This window comes from Tympanuchus pallidicinctus, unplaced genomic scaffold (assembly GCF_026119805.1).
Source record: "Tympanuchus pallidicinctus isolate F22 unplaced genomic scaffold, pur_lepc_1.0 scaffold4, whole genome shotgun sequence".
In the NCBI taxonomy this organism is placed as follows: domain Eukaryota; kingdom Metazoa; phylum Chordata; class Aves; order Galliformes; family Phasianidae; genus Tympanuchus; species Tympanuchus pallidicinctus.
In genome coordinates, this window is record NW_026294758.1 from 10,272,800 (window position 1) to 10,294,873 (window position 22,074).

The 22,074-nt window shown below is 37.4% G+C and overlaps 1 protein-coding gene across 1 annotated transcript in view; it reads left to right on the forward strand.

Moving 5' to 3' along the window:
• PGGT1B (protein geranylgeranyltransferase type I subunit beta) overlaps positions 1-22,074 on the forward strand; it is a 33,617-nt gene that overhangs the window by 4,989 nt on the left and 6,554 nt on the right. Inside the window, 5 exon segments of the mRNA XM_052700618.1 lie at positions 201-319; positions 7,292-7,359; positions 16,456-16,607; positions 19,070-19,202; positions 21,367-21,412. Of these exon segments, the coding sequence (XP_052556578.1) occupies positions 201-319; positions 7,292-7,359; positions 16,456-16,607; positions 19,070-19,202; positions 21,367-21,412 (518 nt within the window).

A 22,074-nucleotide genomic window follows, 5' to 3' on the forward strand; every position in this document is an offset into this window, starting at 1 on the left:
AGTCTTGCTGAGACAATGAAACTGTTACAATACAAAGAGCATTATTTTGTTCAGCAGATAAATTTCATGCTGAGTTAGGCTGTATGTGTTGCACCACTCTCAGAGGCTGAGAATTGTAGATAATTCTATTTCTGCTACCATTTGTTAATCTCCCCATTATATTTATGGTGGGAAGTGTAAGCCTTATCTTTTTCTTTTAGGTTGACAATTGCATTTTTCGCGCTCTCTGGTCTGGATATGTTGGATTCCTTAGATGTGGTGAACAAAGATGATATAATAGAATGGATTTATTCCCTTCAGGTCCTTCCCACAGAAGACAGTGAGTGAGTTTTTAGTTTTTATTTATTGATAATAATTTTACTTTTGCTTTTCACCTGCATAAATAGTGGTATGACTTTAAAAGAAAAAAAGCAACAAAAAACCTCGAACTTGACCTTCATAATTTCAAATAGCAATATCTAGCAATTCTTAGAAACAAATAACATCCTCTTATGAAGTAAAAGTAGAAGTGTTTAGTTTTAACTTCTTTATGTATTTAAAGTGAAGCTATGAACTGAATTTCAAGGTAAGACAGTATAAAATAATAATAATGAAGCTGCACCGTTAAGCATCTCAGAAAAATGTTTCACCTTTTCCTTAAAGAAATGCATTCTGAATAAGCTGTATGGACCTAGAAGTGGTTATATTGACTTGCCCCAGTTGTAGCCATGCCAGAAGCAGCGAGCACAGGTATGGTGATTTGGAACAACTGTTGGAAAAAGGGAGATAAAGAAGCAGAAAGGATAAATACAGTTCCAGTTTTGAAATGAAAAATCTGTTCTCTAGCATTGTGATTTTAATTTACCTCACGTTTTGGGTAGTAATGCTGCTGGTGTGTCCCAGATGTTCCCAAACTGGAAGGTGCACAACAGCTCCAAGCTGGGGAGGGAGCTCACGGGAAGTGGTCCTCTACAGGTGACTTGAAAGAATTTGAGGGAGAGGATATTTCTGGCATTTTTCAGTGGTGGTGCAGGTGAGTGGCTAATAGCAGTGGAGGAGATGGAATGGAGGCAGCTGCGAGTGAGACACTGCTATTTTATGATGACAGGTACTGCATGTTCAGCACTAAACTGGGGATCGCTCCAGGCTGGTCTTAGAGCAGAGATAATTCCAGGTGCTCTTCTGTGAAAGAAAAGGACACTTATGAAGTGAGCATGTGGAAGTCATGGTTGCTTACAGATATTTACAGTCATAAAGAGATTCTCTTTCTTGTTGTGGCAACTTAGAAACTACGAGATCCACTTTGGACATTAATAGATTCTTTTCTTCTGTTATACTCTGAGACAAATTACAGAAAATTGTTCCCACAAGAGAAGGCTCCTGTCCTGTAGTGCTGTAATTTTTTTTCCAAGGTGAACATACCTTATTTGTAGGAGTTGAACACTTTCTGTTGTGTTCCAGTCTTCAGGACTCTATTCTAACAGAACAGTGAAGCTTCAGGAAAAGAGATTAATTCTTTTTAATTCGTCTTTGATAGAGTTTGAGATGTTTTTTTTTTTTCTACCTAGCCAGTATCTGGGGTACTCCCATAGTCAGAAATCTTCTAGGAATGTCAGTAGGTCAGTATAACTCCCAGAGACAAACACAGAGTCTAACAATCCAGGAAAGATGTCTTTTTTTTCTTTTGCTTAGCATTTAACAAAATATAATATTACAGGGCAGTAGCTTTGGGGAAGATGCCACTGGTGCAGCATTCTGTGCTTTTAAATAAGTCTCTTTTTTTTCTGCAAAAGACCAAACTTCCCTCCAGTCCTCTATCCATCAGTTTATGAGAAATCTAATATCATCAGGCTATCTTGCTTTTGCTGATCACAGTGCTCTGTGCGGTCAGTTCACCACTAAAGTTTCCACATTACTCCATTTCTGTGTTACCTGATGGATAAATACATTACGTAAAATGTAAGTAATATTAACAACAACAAAATGGATACTGGATGACCGAATGTTCAGAATGGGAACATTCTTGTAACATGTGCCTTCAATAACATGTATTGGTTTTAGTATTTGTTATTGGGCATCCTTCCAGCAATAGAACCCTGATTCCTTCTTTTGGTCTCTTTGGGGGGGGGGGGGAAATAAACCTAAACTTCAGTAGGCTGCAGCACCAGAGCTTCTTTTAAAAGTTTTTGTCCATCTCCAGTTAATGACAGCTAGCTTGCTGCATCAGAATCTTTCCAAGTATCAAAAAAAAAAAAAAAATCTGCTTTTAAAGAGGTACTCTTGCAGTTTCTTTGACATGCATGCTGTTATATCCCTTTTTCTGAGAAAGTTTGATTTTAAACGTTTTAATTATAACATTGTTTAATCATGTCATTTGTGGAGTTACAAACTCCAGTAATCTTAAGATTATTGGCAAAATATCTGCCTGCTAGTGGGAAATAGTGAATAAATTCCTTCTGTGCTTTCCTTAATACACACAGCTTTTTCTTCACCTTATTAATTGTCTCTGCCTCAGTCTGCCTGTCCTCTTGTGCAAAATGAGTACGTAAGTGAGTGGCTTAGTGGATATTTAGGAATATTACAGAACTTGGTAGAAAATTCAGAATTTGGTTTATAAGAAGACTTAGTTAAAATCTCACCACGTACTGTGATATTTTTTAGTGTGTTTTTATTTACTGGTATGTGATTTGCCTGATGGCTAAGGAAAGCTTCAGTTCTTAGCTTTTAAAATCTTTACATGAGAGTAAAGCTCATTAATGCAAAATGGTAAGATCTTGATCTTGCCGACTAAGAAAGCAAATGTATTCCTTGTGAACCTAACTGAAATGTACTACACAAAGCTAAAGTTCTGTCTGGGTAAGCTATGTTCTTCCGTGGCTTTACTTGAGAAACGGTTCCTGGGGCTCTTGTGAAACAAGAGATGCATCCAAGTGATGCCCTTCAAGTACTATAACTGATTTCAGCTCATGTGTTTTAGAAACTGTCCCAGTACCAGTTAGGAGAAGATAGTGGTGTGTCACACATCGTAACTGATCCTCACACGGAAATCTACTGTTACTAGATGATTGCTTGAACTTATTGCTGTCTTCTGTAACTATCAAAATATATGTAGAGATGTTGTCTCTGTAGATTCTGGTGATTCTACTTTTCCTGCACATGTAGCAAATGTTCTGCTTAGGTGCATGGCTAATCCATGGCGTTTGTTTCGTTTGCGTGTTCAATGCATTCTCATTAAGACTTCACTGTTTTCTTTTAGAGAGAAGTTGAAATCTTGAAAATGCTTTTTTCTCTTTCTTGTTTTCCTTTTCAAGGTGGATGGGGAAAGGTCTCTTACAAGCCTTATCAGAAATTATGTATTTGGACTAAGACATACTTCTTGGAAGTTCTAGTGAAATTTCCAAAGGATTCATCAGATTTTTGTTCTGTCAGAGCTTATTTTTTTTCTCCTAAAGCAGAATCTGAGCAGAATTTCAAATTTTGAACTTCTTCTCAACATGAGAAGTTGTAACTTGCTTTAGCTGGGTATGCTGGCTGTCTTTGACTATCTAAAGCTGTAATTTCTTGGTTTGCATTTTAAGATTTTAAAGGTTTCTAAGATGGGTAATGTGAATGGGAAGAACTAATAGTAAAATGTGCCATTCTTTCCATCTAAGGCTGATCATAGAAGATAAATAACAAAAGTGTCCTTTCTGTAAAAAGAAAGCTCCTAGCTCTTAGAATAAGTCACCCCTGGTTATCACTTGGAGTTCTGATGTCATAAGGACTTTCTGGCCTGGAAATACTTAAATGATGTGGTTTTCCTCAAGGTAAAATCTCAGCTCCTTATGTAAATGTGGAGTCTTTTGGTTTGAGAAATGATTAAATTTATTTGTGTTGTCACATATGAAGCCTTCTTCCATGTGTTGTTTTTTTTTTTGCTTAGCTTGTAACATGTGCATTGACTGATGTAAAGTTTATTAAGCTGTTTATCTTTGGCTATTTCAGGAAGTATTGAAGTATGCTTAACTCTGAAAGTGAACATCAGGTGGTACCAATTCTTAATAGAAGTTAGACTCAGTACTTCACCTGATGGCTGGGGGCTTGAACTGATGGATCCAGCAATTTTTTACAAGGCACATAAATTATGATTCATTTTTATTAATTAGAGTATTTTTTTTTTATATATATTTCTGTTACTGACTGGCTATTTGCAGCTCAAGAAAGTAATGCTAGTCAAACTCAAATCTATTTCATAAGATCAGAAATGCAGATAGCTTTTACTAAAGTTGTAAAACCAGCTTTGCAGAAAGTGAGATGTTGTGCTTAAACTGAAAGACAGTGTTTTTTTCCATAATTTTCCTTTGATTCCCACTTGGTTCAGAACTTGTGTGTGCAACAGGAAGCTAAAAAACTTGACACAAGAGGTCAGTGTGGCAGTTATCTGGTTAAAAATTATCTGTTTTCACTTTCTGTTTAACAGTTCCTTTTATTAGCTCAGCACTGTATTTTTTTTAGTTCAAGTATTGCAACTGTAAATTAAGCATTCATTTGTAGACTTGAAGCTCTGAGAATAATCTGTTGTGACCACATTCATGACAATTATTTTTTTTTTAATTAATTTTTTTTTTGGAAGAGGAGATAAAATTTCACTTTTGAGATTACATAGTAGAGAGGGTGCTGAAAAGTCAAACCACTGTGTTTCTAGGAGCCAGTGTGTAAAGCCTGGGATTGGAAACCAAAAGCAACTGTTCAAACAAAATTTCACTGACAGCATTGGAGTATTACCCCTAGTGGTTTCCAGTTGTTAGCAGTTTGGTGGTGCAATATAAGTTTTAAAACACTGCAGAGAAGCTGAACAGCTAAAGGGAATAATGGCCTCTGATTTCCTTCAAGTAGTTCATTTTTGATTATGCCTTGTAACTGCCTCTGACTGTCATGTAAAAAGCCAGTCAAGGTAACTCACCAACAGCAACTGTGCCTGGATTTCATATTGCCATTCTATGTTCATAATGTAATATCATTCATGGTAAGGATCAGCTTTTCCAGGCTGAGTTCTTTCACCTAGCAACTAGAATCTGAGTTCTATTTGACTGCAGAGCTGTCCTAATTGTAGTACTACTTTCTTTGCAGCAGCCCAGACTAGTTACATGTCAGCAGGGTAAAAACTGCTTTCTGGATTAAGGTTTTCCGTATTTGTGTTAATTGAAAGTATATTTTATAGTTTACTTAAGCATATTTGACCTGGGTTATATTTTACTGAAAAGGGACATGTGAATAACAATTTCTTCTATTCTTGCCTAGGAAGTATCTTAGTTAAGAAATAGGAATTCTAGTTGTCCCCTTCCAGAGTTATTCATGTTGTATTATTTTCCAAACTGCGATGCTTTTTGAGAACCAGGCCTTGGGACCTTAAATTACTCCTTCAGATTACTATTTATTGTGTGCTTCAGAATCTTTTGCAACATGGAACAGATTGAGCGCACCCTCAGCAAGTTTGCTGATGACACCAACGTGATAAAATAGAAGGAGGGAAGAGCATACAGAAGGAGCTGGGTAGTCTTGAAAAGTGAGTCCATGGGAACCTAAGAAAATTCAGTAAGGCCAAGTGCAAGTTGTTGTACAAGGGTTGAGTCAATTCCATATCTCTGTACAGACTGGGAAAAGAACTCATTGAGAACAGCCCTGCAGAGCAGGGCTTTGGTTTCTGGTGGGCAGAAAGCTGGGCGTGAGCCAGCATTGTGTGCTTGTAGCCCAGAAAGCCAACAGTATCTTGGGCTGCATTGACATTGGGGTGGCAGAGGACGAGGGAACTGATTGTTCCTCTGTGTGTGGTAAACTGCACGTAATTGGTAGACCACGTTATGTCTGTTGTTGTCCAGTTATGTAGGTCACTCTGAAAGTAATGCTTCCTGTTTATTTCCATGGAAAATACAACAGATGAAAAGAACACTGAGTGATAGAGCAAAATCTCAACTACTAAACACTACTTTTCAACATAGTTACCACCATTAGCTATGCATTTTCACCATTGATGGACAAGAGCCTGCATGCCACACTTATAAAAATGTGCGCCAGCAGAGTTGACCCACTCTTGCCATCCGTGCTGCTGAAGTGCACCACTCACTACTTTACCATCTGACAAGCACTGTTTGGCCTCCACAAACATTCAGCAAGTGCCTGTGAGAGTCAGTGCATGACGCTTTTTCCCAAGAAGGAGCTTGTTTAGATACGTTTATATGTGCTTCCATGTCAGATGGCATTTGGTAATGCCATTCCTGCACTGCTGCCTGTCACAGCAACAGACCGTAACAGTATTGGTGGGAAAGTTCAACCACCAATATCCACTTCTGAAGCTGTGGGCCAACAGAAATAGAAGGTATTACTTTTGGAGCAGCCATTGTAGCAGAGTGTAAATTTCCCTAATCTCAACGAAGGTTTTTGGATCCAGGACTGAAGGAAAAAAAAAAGCAATCATGGAGAGATAACTTAAGAACACCTGAGCACTGTGGAACTACAGTAGTTGCTAGACTTTACTTTCAGATTCTGAGGAGTAAAGAAATAAGAGTATTTGCTGCAGAAGCTGTACAATGATCGGCTCTAAAAAGTACTTCTCATGCACTCCTGCATGCCTAATGCACTTCTGTAATACATGCCTAGGTATTCTGACATGTTTAAAACATCATAACAGAATGACTAGTAGGGGTGTTTGGTAGTGAAAATATTCTTCACCTGTGTTTTGAATGAAGGGGAGGAATGGCTCAAATTTAAAAATTGCTGTTCACCTTGATTTAACTTTATCTCTCAAACAGTAAAGTCAGTGCTAGCTTGAAACAGCAGATAGTGTATTTGTTCTTGTACGTGTTGCTAAGTATCATAAAACAATTCTATGTGGGAACAGAGGGTATTGACAGTCAGGAAATTGGAGAAGAAAATATTCTATTAAATTGGGGCTCTCATACAGGGAAGTAATCTTTTTGTTTTTCTTTGACTTGTGGGAGGCTGGTGGAAACTTCTCTGCTAATGTGAACAGCTGTCTCCACCAAGTGGGGAAAGAAAAAGAAGAATCTGTTGTTTTGTTATGCCAGAAGAATTGATTTAACTTTTGGTTTTTTTTTATGTTTGGTTGGTATGTTGTTTCGTGTTTGTTATTGTTTGTACTAATCAGAATGATAATAGACTGAAGTTGGGAACATACATAGCACACATGCAAATTCTGATAGTACTGTGAATGATGTTGCACTAACAGATCTTGATTTTGAATAGAGAATTATGGTTAACAGTGAATGTTTCAGCAAAGCAAACTGGTTGAATCTTTATTTTTTGTCTTTTTCAGAATCAAACTTGAATCGCTGTGGATTCAGAGGCTCTTCATATTTAGGGATGCCGTTCAATCCCTCCAAGGTCAGTTATTTGTGTTTGGAGAGGTGCTTTATCAATTAGGCTGCAAGTTATCTGGTGTCTTTTTTATAACAATATCTGAAGAATTGTGCAATATCTTGAAAGTAGGGGTTTAACTGCTGTTAACACATTGAAACGTTTGCAACGCTTTTAAGAATCATGCAGCACTTCTGAAATGGTGGTGCTTTTATTTCAGAGGCAGTGGAGAAACTAGAGTAGAAGTTGTGGTTTGGTCAGAAGAGCAGAGAATGCTTTTTTGCATTTTCTGCTTTTCTGACCTGTAATGCATAGGAAAACTTCTCTAAATATTAGCTATCAGGAAGAGAAGGGCAGAAAAAGTCAACATTAAATGGTGCGGGATGTGCTGTTCTTCAGTTTTTTTCCTATCATTATGCATGGATATTTAATTGCCCCTGGGATCCACTCAAACTTAAGGAAGCCTCTGCTCATGACAGCTTGTCAGTGACTCTAAGGGAAGGATCCTTTGCTGCCCATGGAAGTGAAATTCAAGTGCTTAAATGCTTGAAGTGCACTGAAATTTGTATATGAAACGAAAGTGCCTTTGCTGTGAGGAAGAAAAGATGCAAGCAGAGGCTGCTAACAGTAATACAAAAGATCTGATCTGGCTGGAAGAGGATGTATGTGCCATTGTGCAGGAAAGGCTTGAAAGAAAGGGCTGTTTTTTTAGTGTGCTTGAGGATGAAGAATCAAACTTCTCTAAAGAAAAGCCTGAAAGAGCACTAAATTATAAATATTTTGTTGTACTGCTATTTAAGATAGCCACATTTAAAATCCCACTGAATTTATCCTGCAGCATGAAATTGAGAGCAAAGGCAGATGCATTCATATGACTGTTATTGTGTAAAAATGCTTGAATTGACTTAAGTGTGAAGTGTGTTCTCACCTCATTTTTACTCACTGTTAGCAGCATAACTTTATGTTTCTGAGTAGCCTGTAGGACTAAATCAGTCATTCATCTATTCTGGCCCACCAGTTGCTTATAAGTCTTATTTTGCATTGTAAGTCCATTAGATACATATAGCAGCAATTTTTGTAAGTTATGCTTTCTAACAAGGAAAAAAAATTACGAAGAGAGTTTTTACATCTCAACACCAGGTAATACAGCAGCATGCGATAGGCAAGGTCTTCTGACCCTTGATTTGCTTTGATATTTATTTGTTTTTACACTACAGATGGTGTCTGCAGTGAGCTCTATAGTAAAATGAATTAATCCTCTGTTTTAGTTGGAATTAATCTCAGTAGCGATCAGTTGAAGGGAAGAAAGCAAAACTTCTTACAGCCTAAATATTGTAGGATTTCTACTGATAATTGAAGTTTAAAGAGAAAATAGTAGACAGTCATGTCAGTATATTTGTATATTTAAAAATGACTGATTTAGTCAGAACAGAACCAGTTAATCATTCACCTAAATAAATCCACACAGTCACAGAATATCCCAAGTCAGGGTATTGATCCTCAGAAGGATCACTGCTGCTACTACTGCTGCTGCTACTACTACTACTGCTGCTGCCTTCACCCACAGCTTAAACCCTATATCTTAGAGTATTGACTGGATGCTTCTTGAACTCCATCAGCTTGGGGCCATGGCCATTACCTTAAGGATGCTGTTTCAGTGCCAGACCAATCTCCAGTGAAGAACCTTTTTCTCACATCCATCATGAGCCTCCCCTGAGGCAGCTCCATGCCATTTCCTTGGGCCTTGTTGCTGCCTCTGGAGAGCAGAGTTCAGCACTGCCCCTTCACTCCCTGTGAAAGCCACAGCCACCACGAAACCTCCCCTCAGCTCCTCTGCTCTGGGCTGAACAAATCAAAGACCTTCAGCCCCTCCTCATACATCTTCCCCTTTAGACTCTTCTCTATCCTGATAGCCTTCTACAAACACTCTTATATATAGTTAAATAGATAAATAGTTTTATCTTTTTATATTGTGGTGCCCAAAGTGCTCAACATGAGGCCACTGCATCAGCAGAGAGCGGAATGGAACAGTCTTTTCTCTTGCCCACTGGCAGTGCAAGGCCTGATGCACCCCAGGGTGTAGTTGGATATTTTGGCTCCCAGGACACACTTCTGTCTCAGACTCAGCTTGCTGTCAACCAGAACACCCAGATTTCTTTCTGCAAGACTGCTTTCCAGTCTACATATAGCCAAGTTGTCCTGTCCCAGGTGCAGAGTTCACACTAGCTCTTGTTAAACTGCGCACGGCTGGTGATTGCCCAGCTCTCTAGTTTGTCTGCAAGGCAAATCTCTCTTGCAAATCTCTACAAGTCCTCTGCAAGGCCCTCAAAGAGAATCAACAGCTCCTCCCAGTTTAGTGTCATCCACAAACTGATTTAGTAGATGTTCAAGTCCTGTATCCCAAGTCATTGGTGAAAATACTTAAAAGAATTGGCACTAGAATGGAGCCTTGTGGAACTACACTGGTGACTAGCTGCCAGTCTGATAGCACATTTACCGCCACCATAGCCCCTCTGTGCCTGATCTGCCAGACAGTTGTAAGCCTATCACTTTATGAATTTGTCTACCTGTATGATAGACATTTTGTCCATCATGATACTGTTTTATGTTGTTGTGCTTTTACTGTGGTACAGTGGCATAGCAAACTGAATAAAGACATAACTTTATTCAGACCAGAACAAGGTCATAAAAATGCTCAGTCACATTTTGTCAAAGGTTTGAGTCAGCATCATGCAATGTAGTTCTTGAACATGTGTTTTGTAACCTTTTTCAAGTCCTCCCTATTGCTTGCTGAATAAAGCTGAATGGGTGAGTTCTGCATATGATTCTGACATCTTGTATAGCTTTCTTAAGACAAAAACACAGAAATGGCAAATGACATTATCATTAGCCCATTATATGGCTGGTTTTTTTTTAGTATTTTAATTTAATGCTCAGTAATAGAATGTGATAGAACGTGCATGTCTCAGACTTAAATATTGTCCTTTCAGGAAATGTATTGCAGGCCATCCTTACCTCATAATGTGTCAACCAGTCCACAGAAGGAACAAAGGAATGGAATCATGTAAACTGTGGAAATCATTTACAAGTTTGTCTATTCATTATCTCCAGAAAAGCATTTCCAGATAATTGTGCTTTTTTATTAAAGCATTGGGATTTCTATTCATAATACCTTGTTATTGCTTCTACATTAAAGGAAGCACATTTGGTTGACGTGTAGGTATACAAAGGTTTGAAGGATTTTCAGTACTATTGGCTGAAAATGTTCTGAAATGACTTAGAGATTAAACAAGTTGAGTGACTTTCAGTACTGTTTAAGGCCTTGTCATTTTTCTTTATTCATTATTTTAAATGCCGGTAAGCATTTTGGACTTGCATTGGCAGTTGTTTATTTATTGCATACCCCTATAGTGGTTTCATTTTTGAGCTCTGGGAAGCTGCCATGCTGGAGGTAGCCAAATCTCTCTTGAGACTATGAACCTTACAAGATAATACAGAAGAATCAAGACATACATTAGATTCTCTCAACTTTGCTTGATGTTTTCAGGATAGCTCTTTTGGTTGTTGTTGTTTGTTTGTTTTTTACTTTCTGTTTTCAGCTGTTATTCTTTTAGTGTTTGATGGTGGTCTCTCTGCAACTCTTTGCATTGGTTAGAAAAAATAAAATAAAAACTTGACCAAGTCACAGCACAGTCTTAAAAATCCTTGAAAATCTTAATTCAGATAGCCACTTTTTGAGAAAGACATTCTTAAACATGAACCATTTAAATTAGATTTTTTTTTTTTTCTGAGGTGGCTCTGGGTTCTGTGTTCTCTCAGTTTTGAAGTTACTGAAATTACACAAACTTTTGAAAATCAGGGCTAACAATCTCCTTACAGTTTCAATGGGTCTAGATATTTTCAAACTGTTAAAATGTGTTCTAGGAGCTAGATTGAAAGCCAGTACCTGGAACTATTTAAAACATTGAGGTAAATAGCATATGCTTTCACTTGGAGAAAAATAAAAAAGATCTGTTTTGCCTTCTTGACACAGGCTTGTGTTTTCCCTAGGCCAAAATGATCCATATTTGTAACACCAATGCCAAGAGAGAAAAAGTCTTGAAAAGTCAGACTGCCTCTGTAGGAATGTTTTGTAGCACGTCTTAGATTTTCAGAAAGATCTTGCCTGTGTTTTCAAAGCAGAGAGTGAGTCTTAAAAACTGCTGGTTACCATGAGTTAAGCTTATAGCTGTTCTGGCTAATGTGCTGTGGAATTTTATCATGGCAGTGAACAAGACCTGAATCTTTGAAAGCTTTGCATCACTTTGCATTTTTAAGTGTTAATTTTAAGGGAGACCTCATATTGTGGAGACCATGATGGTAAATCACATGGAGTAGGACTGTTTTTCTCCACACAAGAACCAAGTTAATGTTTCCAGTGTGACCTGAAAACTGCAGTTATCACAAAACCTGAGTTGCATAGATAACTTGGTTGTATTCCTGTGGTTGTCTTCTCACAGTGTGTCTACACGACATTTTAATTCAGATCAGCAGAGAACTTCATAACTACACTTCAGTGTGCTTGCTCCACAGGAGTAATACACACTAACTGAGCTCCTTAGAATGAAAGTTGACTTGCAAACACATCCCAAATGCACTTTGTACTCCATGGAGCCATACTACAGCTGGCCTCAATTCTGCAGCATGTGTGATGTGGGCACTGGGATAGCAACATTGGCTGTATTGATCTGCATTGTTCTGTAATGTAGTTATAGCCTTAGTGGGCAACTTGTGTTTTTGCTGGTGCTGTTTTTTGAGCAGTAACTGTTGTCATTCTTAAAACAATTTCATTTTGTTTGTCTTTGTCCTTGGCCTATGAAGCTCACAGTTTCCAGTGGTGACAGCAGTGTTCCTTTTGTGCTGAGAATGGTAGCTTTCTTAGCTGCTGCTGCTCCTATTGCATTGACTTACAATGTCTACAAAGCCGAAATAGTTCCATTTCTAGTTTCATTTGTAGATCTTAAGAAGAACTTCTCATCAAATCTCAAGGAACCCATTAAATATCAATTGCTTTGACTACAGCGTCTTTCTTAAACATAGGCCAGGCTTTTACAAAAGGTCTGGCTGACTTTATTCTTCATAGCAAAGACAGTAGAGTAGCACTTCCTCCCATCCATGGAAATTTTAGAGTTACTAGCAGTCATCTCATAAAACCTTTGAGACACGCTGTAGCCTTTCTTTAGAGGAGCCACTGCAGTCCTACTTTGTGATAGCAAGTTGTCTCAGGTCTGGTTCCTTCAACTCCTATGAATTCTCAACTTCCTCTTTAACTGGAAAAAAAAATACAGTTTTATTGGAAAGAAGGGAGTTGTTTGTTTGGTTTGTTTTACTTCTTTCTCCTCCTGTAATTTCCAGTTCTTCTGATTGATGTCCTATCAAAGGCATCTTTTATTCTTACTCAGTTGTGTCTGTCTCATTAGTGTGTAAAGCATGCATTGGTATGTATAGGTACAAAACCAAATGTGATGAGTAGTATCACAGTGAACTTGAAATAATTACATGGATTCTAGAAGATAAAGTGAATTTCAATACATTTAAAAATTGAGTAATTGTGATTAAGGAACAGGTTGCATTCATTTTCTGATGAATATCTTTATTTGTTTTATATTTTACAATAATTGTATATTGAAAACAATCACCTGTTAGACTATCAAGAGCTCCTAAGATCCTACCATAATTATACATATGAAATTCTATCTTGGCTTTTGCCAGTATGCCTTTTAGTAATTCCGTTCATGATTCTGAGTCATCTGTTTTTTAATTCAAATTTATTGTAATATTAGATGCAATTATTGGGATTTTTGGCTGAAAGGCAAATGTATTCTTTCAGACTCTCTGTCATTTCCATTGACGTTTATTAATTACGTATCAAAATATCTACCAGTATTGCAATTTATTGTGTAAAGAATTGAATTACTTGCCAGAAAATAATCCTGTTCTGAAGGAGGACTATGAGTTGTATAGGTAGCTGTGTAACCTAAAAGCATCTGTTCTTGAGACCTCCCTGATTCCATATATTATGACACTTGGAAATTATGCACTTCAACAGTCTTTTCTGCCTTACCCATACCTGTGTGTTTATGTGGATGCTTGAGGATAGAGAAAGGTGGCAGTACTAATTTAGGTATTAATTTCATGAAGTATAGCCAAAAGATACTACTGTTTGCTTTATATGCATCACACAAGTACGTACTGTGCTCCTTATTAAAACTACCTCACTTGCAGATTTTTGCTAATACTCTGCTTGGAAAAACATTGTGCTACTGCTACGTGTTGAAATGTTTGTATGGAAAAGTATGTGGATGTGGAATTTGAACTTTGTGCAGGTGCTAAAGTGATTGATCCAGTTTGGAGGAGAGAATGGTACAGTTCAGTTTCAAGATCGTACTATATATCTTATATATATGCTTATAACATTTTTTCAGCAGCCCGTTTTTACTGCAGTGAGTGAAACAAAGGACTCAATTATTTAAATGTCTGTAGGCCACCAAAGCTTCTGTGGAACTGATGCGGATATAGAAATGTACAATAAAAAAAATTCGGTGAACAAAGAATTTTAAGTTATTTTATGTAGATGTTATGTGAAAAATTGTTACTAGGAGAATATTGGAAACTACAGATGCCTTAAAAAATTTCCCAAATATCCCAGCACATTTGTATTAGAAGTTTTTGGTAGAATTTTCATAAGTGTTGTTGTAAAAACTCAAGTTAGAATATCTTCAGAGTGAAGCTAACTTGCTTAGTAAATACCATCTTCCTGTGAAAATGATATTTTTAAAGTAAAGTTGAAGTGTTTCACAATATCTGTTCAATTACTCCTGATGTCAGCACTGCTGTCGTGATGGACTAGCTTTACAAACGGCTTTACAAACGTGTCAGAGCAGTGGTGCACAGTTAACATTGATTTGCAGGCTCTGTACCCTACATTGTGTGAAATGAACAGATGGATCTTCTGCACATCTCCTACTCCATGTTATTCTGAGTAAGGCAAAATTAATTGTTCTTCTCATTACAATTTGACTTCAATTATAGGGACATTTGAAAGCTTAGTTTTCTTCGTAGTTACTAACTGGACCTGCAGTCAGTCCTAATGGCAGAGAACCTTTCAGAATATTTCTCTGCTGCTGCTGTGTATCTCATATTTTTTTTTTGTCAAAATTTGAGCAGTTTTAATTACTGGAATTACTGGAATATTGAGAATTCTTTCTGTTTCAGAACTGGTCCAGGTGTGGGTTTTTCGATTAGACACCTCCTTTGCTTAGAAGTAAATTTATCAGCTGCTTTAAACTGAAAACTTGTTTTGTGTCAAAGCAAGTTTGTATTATCATAGAATCATAGAATCACCAAGGTTGGAAATAGACCTAAAAGATCACCCAGTCCATCCGTTCACCTCTTCCCAATAGCTCCCACTGAACCATGTCCCTCAACACAACATCCAGCCTTTCCTTGAACACCCCCAGGCTCGGTGACTCCACCACCTCCCTGGGCATCCATTCCAGTGCCTGAACACCCTTTCTGAAAAGTAATGCTTCCTCATGTCCAGCCTGAATCTCCCCTGCCGTAGCTTGAAACCATTCCCTCTGCTCCTATCACTGATGACACGAGAGAAGAGGCCGACCCCCAGCTCACTACAGCCTCCCTTCAGGAAGTTATAGAGAGCAATGAGGTCTCCCCTGAGCCTCCTCTTCTCCAGGCTGAACAACCCCAGCTCCTTTAGCCTCTCCTCATATGGCCTGTGTTCCAGAATTATCCTGTACATCTGGATTTTTGCAGCAGGACTTATTGTAGTTGGAATAACCTAATTCGTCACAAGTATTGGGCCCCTAACAATGCACATCTTATGGGGAAGATATTTTGAAAAGAAGATTTTGGGTACTGTTAGAATGCCTGTATTGGTATGGTTGGCCAACTTGCTCCTCCTGGGTACAAAAGAGGGCAGAGCCAGATTCTTTTCAGTGGTGTCCAGTGCCACAATAAGAGGCAGTAGTGACAAACTGAAAGAGGAGGTTTTTTGTGACCAGCAGGAAGCACTTCAGTGCTGTGCAGTTACAGAGGCCTGGCACAGTTTGCTCAGAGAGGCTGTGCAGCCTCTTCTTTGGAGATCTCCAAAAGCCAGCTAGACATGTTCCTGGATACCCTGTTTTAGGTGTCCTTGCTTGAGCAGTGCTTGGATCAGATGCGTACTGAAGTCCCTGCAAACATCAGTCGTGCTGTGTTTTTGTGACTGTGGATGTGAGCATCATTAGAGAGTGATGGGAGCACTGGTATCTCAGAGGCAGAAATGGGCTCTGTTGAGACAAATTGTAATTTGAAAATTTGCTTGTTGTGACTGCTCAGTATAGAAATAGCTTTTATCATGTTTAAAAACAAATATTGCAGAATGAACAAGCCTAAGTACCCAAAACCATCTTGTTATTTGTGGTTTGTGTTGTCATCCAGTGGTGCAATCCTGGATTGCTTACATCGCAAGCAAAAGTAAAACCCCAGGTGTGTTATTGTCTTCTGTCCCTCGTTTTGTGATTCATGCTGTCATTGTTTAACTTTCATTTAAGCTTCTCAGTTGATTTTATTTGCTCTTTAAATACTTTGCTTAAGCTCTGATTGTTGTTTTAAAGTAGAAATGAAAATAAGTGACATGGTAATCTTTTATTGCTTCAGATGACAGAGACTGATAATAATGCCCTGCACTGCTTTCTTCTTGTAGATTAGATTCTAAAACCTGTGGGGAGGATCTCCATGCTCTTTAACAGTCAGCTTACCCTACTGCAAGGAAGCTAATGTCCAGTGATGTCCCAAGATAAACTTTCATCTAGTTTATATGCTTAACTGTTGCATAGATATCAGGCTTCACAAAAGATCTTTTCTGAACTTTCATACTGACCTACTGATAAAGGTGGCAGAACTGTGAAGTACTTGATTTAACTCAGAAGAGTTGAATGGAATGTCTTCAGTTTAGGCCTAATCAGTGAAGAGAAATTAACTGTTTACCTCTTTTTCTTTTTTTTTTTTCCTTTTCCAGTTGGATGCCTGACAAAAGATGTGGCAATGTTTCAGTCTTTTATTTTTATTTTTTTTTTCTTCTAGGGCTCAGATGTATCTCATCCTTATGATAGTGGGCACATAGCAATGACTTACACAGGTCTGTCGTGTCTGCTTATTCTTGGAGATGATTTAAGCCGAGTAAATAAAGATGCCTTACTGGCAGGACTGAGAGCTCTCCAGCTAGAGGATGGAAGGTAAAAGACATATCTTATAATTCTTAGTAGGGTGAATATAAAACCTTGGTGTAGAGTGAGGCATGAAAAACATGATTCTTGGAAAATTACAGTATTTTCTCTCCGTTAGTAGGCATTTTGGTGGAGGTCAGTAAGAACACCTATAGGGTACAAGACCAAACAATATTTTGTGTCTTTGCTTTTCATTCTAAAAGTTGTGAGGCTTGCTTACAACCATGCATATTTATTATTGAAAAGTTAATTGATCTTAGGAATAGGGTATTTTGTGCTGTATCTTTCATGTAGGTGAGGTTTTCAGTATTCATATTCTCTGGTTGGGTTTGGTTTTTTTTGCAGTAACATGGAGCAGTGTTAAGATGATGTTTGCTCTGCTTTCTGAAGCGGTAAACTTGATTCAGTTTTGAGAGATTCATTATAACAATATATAGGGTGAATTAGCCTAAACTTTAATTAATAAATGTGAGTATAATATTACTAAATTTTAATTTGAGATGCATCCTTTTTACATGCATTTTTTTAATAGACCAGATATACTGCTTAATCTACATCTGGTTCCTTTTTTATTTTAAACAGTAGCAGGTGTAAATGCAGACTAAAGTAGATGAAAACTTCTTGGAGACGTCTGTTCGTGTTGAGAAATTTTACTCAATATCATTTTTGAAAGAATATTTAAGAAGTGTGGAATTGTGGAAATGTTGTTTGCGATGGAACTGTTTTACTTCACAATGAAACCACTACTTCCAGAGCAGCTCTCATTTATTGACTGATATAGCTATATAGCTTTATATGTATACACATTTATTTTGGTCTGTCTTGGCCAGCAGTTTCTTCAAACACCTGGAGGTGCCTGTTCCATTGCTCTGAACATTCCTGTTAGAGATATTGGATCACTGTTGCTGTTGAAGTATATCCAAAAGACAGAGTAATGGATGAGGTGCTCCTAGCACACTAGTGTTCTGAAGCAATTGCTTGTAATCTTGCCTGACTACAGTAATAAGCTGCATGCAATTAACTCCTACGTATTTGTAACACATATAGTTTTAATGTGCAGACTGATAACTCTTACATTTGATGCCATTTTTCATTCTCCTTGCTAAAGAAGGCCAACTTGACCCCAGAAGAAACAAGAGTTCTTTGCTATTTCTGGCGTAGAAGTGTTGGGTAGGCGTCAACTTCTAGTGTCGTGCACACTTTGATGTCTATGAAAAACACTTTTAAAGTACCAAAGAGAAAGGATGTGCAAAGGCACTGGTTATGTTGCCCAGATAGAAATATCAAATAAGCTGAATGAAGGAAAAAATTTTTCTGGACGTTAGTCCATTGTAAGTATTCTAGGGCCAGGTTTAGTTTATTGTATTAAGAAAAGAATGGGCCTTTGCTGAAAGTGATTTGAAGTATTTGGATAACCTTCAGTGCCTTTGTTACCAAAGTACAGGATGAAGTTATGCCACAACACTTGCACATCTTCAGAAGTGTCCTAGTTCCCCAAATCTTTGCCATAGCCAAAAAGCAACAGCATTCATCCCGATTTGAGCTGCAGAGGAGATTGCTTGGCACCACTGGGGTTAGTAGAGGAAGATGTATATCCTAATATATTGGAAGTTTCTGTATGCAACAGGATGATAGACTACAGAATTGAATCCTGGGGCCAAAGGAGGAGTGTCTTAGCGGTCCTTGAAAGACTGTCTCCAGAGTCGGAAGTACCTTTATTATTATTTTAATAGATCAGACAGTGGACTTATTAAAATATAGATTTGTTGTGCTGGCTTCTTGTTGCGGTTTAGCTTTTAAAATATCTGAAATACTGGTTAAAATACCTGGTTCTTTGAGCAAAACAGAGTCTTGGCAGGTAGCAAATCACAGCACCTGTCTTCTTTATAAGAATCTCAGGAAGCAGAGATTATGCAGTAAATTGTGCAGTGCAGTGTTATATGAAACAAAACTTTTCTCAGAGATGGAACGTAACCACAAGAAATTGAAAGGGGTATTGTGTGTAGCTCTAAGAACTTCTGCTAGAAATGGTGATGGAGTTACATTTACACATGCAAGGATATCTGATCCTGAAATTAAGGTCAGAAAAGTCATGTAGGCTATGAAGATTTCAAGGGACGCAAAGAATTCTGCCAAGGACAGTAAGTGTTAGGACAGAAACTTACGCATCAGTATGTGTGTAGTAAGTGGAAGAATGTTAAGTGTTGACATCTCTGATTAAATAAAGAGCAGTGTCACTGCTAGAAGTAGAGTTGTGCAAGCCTCTAAATGCTAATGTTCTAAATGTTCTCTTCCTTTTGTTCAGCTTAGCTAAAAATTCATCTTCTAGAAAGAAAATCAGGTGTTTGTATGCTGTAAGCAGGTATAGGTAATAATGTTTGAAAGGAAAAACTATTCAATTCCAAAATGCTTTCTGTAATCTCTGATATAAAAACCTACACAGCACTAATAAGAAAAATCTTTCTTTACAGTTTCTGTGCAGTGCTAGAAGGAAGTGAGAATGATATGAGGTTTGTGTACTGTGCTTCCTGCATCTGCTACATGCTTGATAACTGGTCAGGCATGGATATGAAAAAAGCTATAGACTATATTAGAAGAAGCATGGTGAGTATTCTCAGAAGTGTTCTTTCGTACAGAATTTGGAAGTTACTAGCTCTGTTTCAATAAGCTGCTAGATGTGTGGTTTTGTTTTACTGCCATATGTCATCACTGGCAAGTAGATGGAGCAAGCATAGTTCACAGACTTTTTCCAATTCACACATATGCTTATTTGGATGAAGAATAACATGGCTGTTCAGAATCTTGATACAAAGTTTTTTAATTCCTTAGATTATTTTTTTCGCTAACTTATTCTCTTTAGTGGTACAGTGTCAAAACTCTGAGATGCAGTTCAGTACAGCTGAAGGTCACAGCAATTTCAGAGGGTTGTGATCAACAGCGCAGTCTGGTTGGAGACCTGTAGGTAGTGGAGTTCTTCAGGGGTCAATGCTGGGCCCGGTCTTCTTTAAGATCTTCCTCGTTAATGCAGTTCTGATAACAGAGGAGAGAAAAAGAAAAATCTATTTTTATTGTCATTGGAATTGTCAGGCTTTATTCACATAATCTCTATTAGTTTGCTTCAGTTTTGGCTTTAATATTCAAAAGTCAGATTTATCACCAGTTCAAAAAGAATGGATATTCAGATGCTGAAATTTTGAATGACTTCAGCAAAAATGGACTCTTAAAATGCTCCAGTTCTTAAGGTTTCTTGTTTTACCTCAAATTTGGTAGAGATATTGAAAGAATTTTTATGTGTAACATTTGGTCTTTCTTTTCTTACATAATAGTGTCATCTGAAAATGCATGTGTATAAATCTGTAGATATAATTTAATTATGATTTAATAGCTATTTGTGTAGCTGTTAGAGTGAAAGTTTAGAGTGTGGGGTAAAAACTGTTCTTAACCGGGCTTATGCACTTTCTGAGAGCATTATTTTTATTATTATATATATATATACTTTATATATATATATAAATATATATATATTATTATGCAGGTTTCATGCCTCAGTAACCTACAGCCACTGTCTTGTTTTTTTTCTCCAGAGCTATTTACTTTGGTATGCATTAAGCAAATGGCCTCCTCTTACAGTCACTGTTTGTAGTATTAGTTAGCTTTAGCAGTACAGTTTTGCTGTTGAGGTTGCCTTTGTTCAGCAAGTAGTGAGCCACTGGGGTAAGAAAGCATATTTGGATTGCCATTGCAACAGGCACTGCAAAGAGTTTGAAGTAACTTTATGCTGTATTTTAACATTCAGATGTTGGTGGTTATTATTTAAAATTGACTAGTTCATACTCTGCAAGGTGAGGTTGCAGTTAGAGGTTGTCTGTTATGTTTTAGTCTTTCTAGCTCATTAAACTGATAACAGCTACTCAAAAACTAAGAAATGTGTTTAAATGTGTGCAGCTTCTGCATCTACTTCTGTTTCTTCTTTCCTCCCCAAAGGGATCTTTGACAACAGATCTGTAAAATAATTTTAGGTTAAACCTAAGGAGTGCTAAATGTTCTTCAGCTGTGACTATAGGAGTCAGCAGTGCTCTGTCAAGATGCTCTTTATCTCGTAGCCTCTGCTAAACATTGTGAAGAAAGCATAAGAAATTTATAGTTGGAACTTGGCAAAAAAAAAGAAAAAAAGGCTATCTGTTTAATGAGAACATGAACCAATCATTAGTTGGCCAGTAGGAGCACTCTAATTTAACTTTGAAAGTTAAACATAAAATGTTCAATAATTTGTGTTTCCTCTAAAAAGTTTGGTATTTGTCCAGTGACAGTTTATTGGTTATTAAATATTGTATGAACACTTCTTAAATAAAAAGGCTTTAAAAGCTTTTCAGTTAAAGACAAGATTTCATTTATGCATTCCATTTTGATTGGAAATACCTGTCAATTCTCCCTTTATATAAAGACAAAAAGATATTTGCTTGTTTGTTTTTTTATTTAATGACATGCTCTACCTCTTTTGACAAAGAAATGTTTGTTCATTTCAGACCTTTACCATATATTGTAACTTAAAATGAGCTCAATTACAGTCTTAAATCTGTCTTCACTGAACTGGAAATTTGCTAAGTGTCTTGTGCTGAGAGCGTTTTGAGGCGTAGACTCAGAATTTAGCTAATTTTAAATGGTAGTTGTAGTCTGATGATGATTTTGCTGTTAAACTGAGAAATTGCAGTGTCCTTAAAAGTAATTTGTCTCTGAAATAACTGGTTCATTACAATTTTTTCTTCAGTCTTATGATAATGGCCTGGCACAAGGAGCAGGACTCGAATCTCATGGTAAGAATGTCAGAATGTTCTGCACATCTTTTTAAAACTATAATTGAGAAATGCTGTAAGAAATTCAGGTTATGTCATGCCTTTATTTCTTTTCTGCTTCTGAAGAAGTGGGATGAAGAGGAGCAAATAAAAAACATGCCTCAGAATACTGTCCTTCTTCCCTTAGTTTCTGCTTAGTATCAGAGCAGATGGACTCTTCCTATATCAGCTCCATTATTTTTCGCTTGAAGAACCTTGAAAGATGTTGCCTGTGTTCTCTGTCTTGCTGACAGAGCAAACCTTTTCTGCGTTACTGTTGTGACTCTGTGGATTTATCAGCAAGAGATTTTATGCATTGCTCCTGATAATCTCCAATTTCAGCAGCTATTAGTAAGACCCAGAAACATTTCCTTTGACAGACTGTGGCCCCAAATCTTGAAGTGACATTTAAGTTTTGTACACAGATGGTAGCTGTGAAGACAGGAATTTCCAAGATATTTCTAAGTAAAGTAGCTGTGTGTGTGGTGAAATAGTTATCTCTTCCTGATAAAGAAGCTTTTTATTTTTATGTGACATTAAGTCTACCCAGTGTTTTCTAGATTTATCCTTGGAACTGAATTTTTGTAGTATTCAAACTGTATTCTTAATTCAGAGAGGATAAAGTTGAAAAACTGAAGTTATTC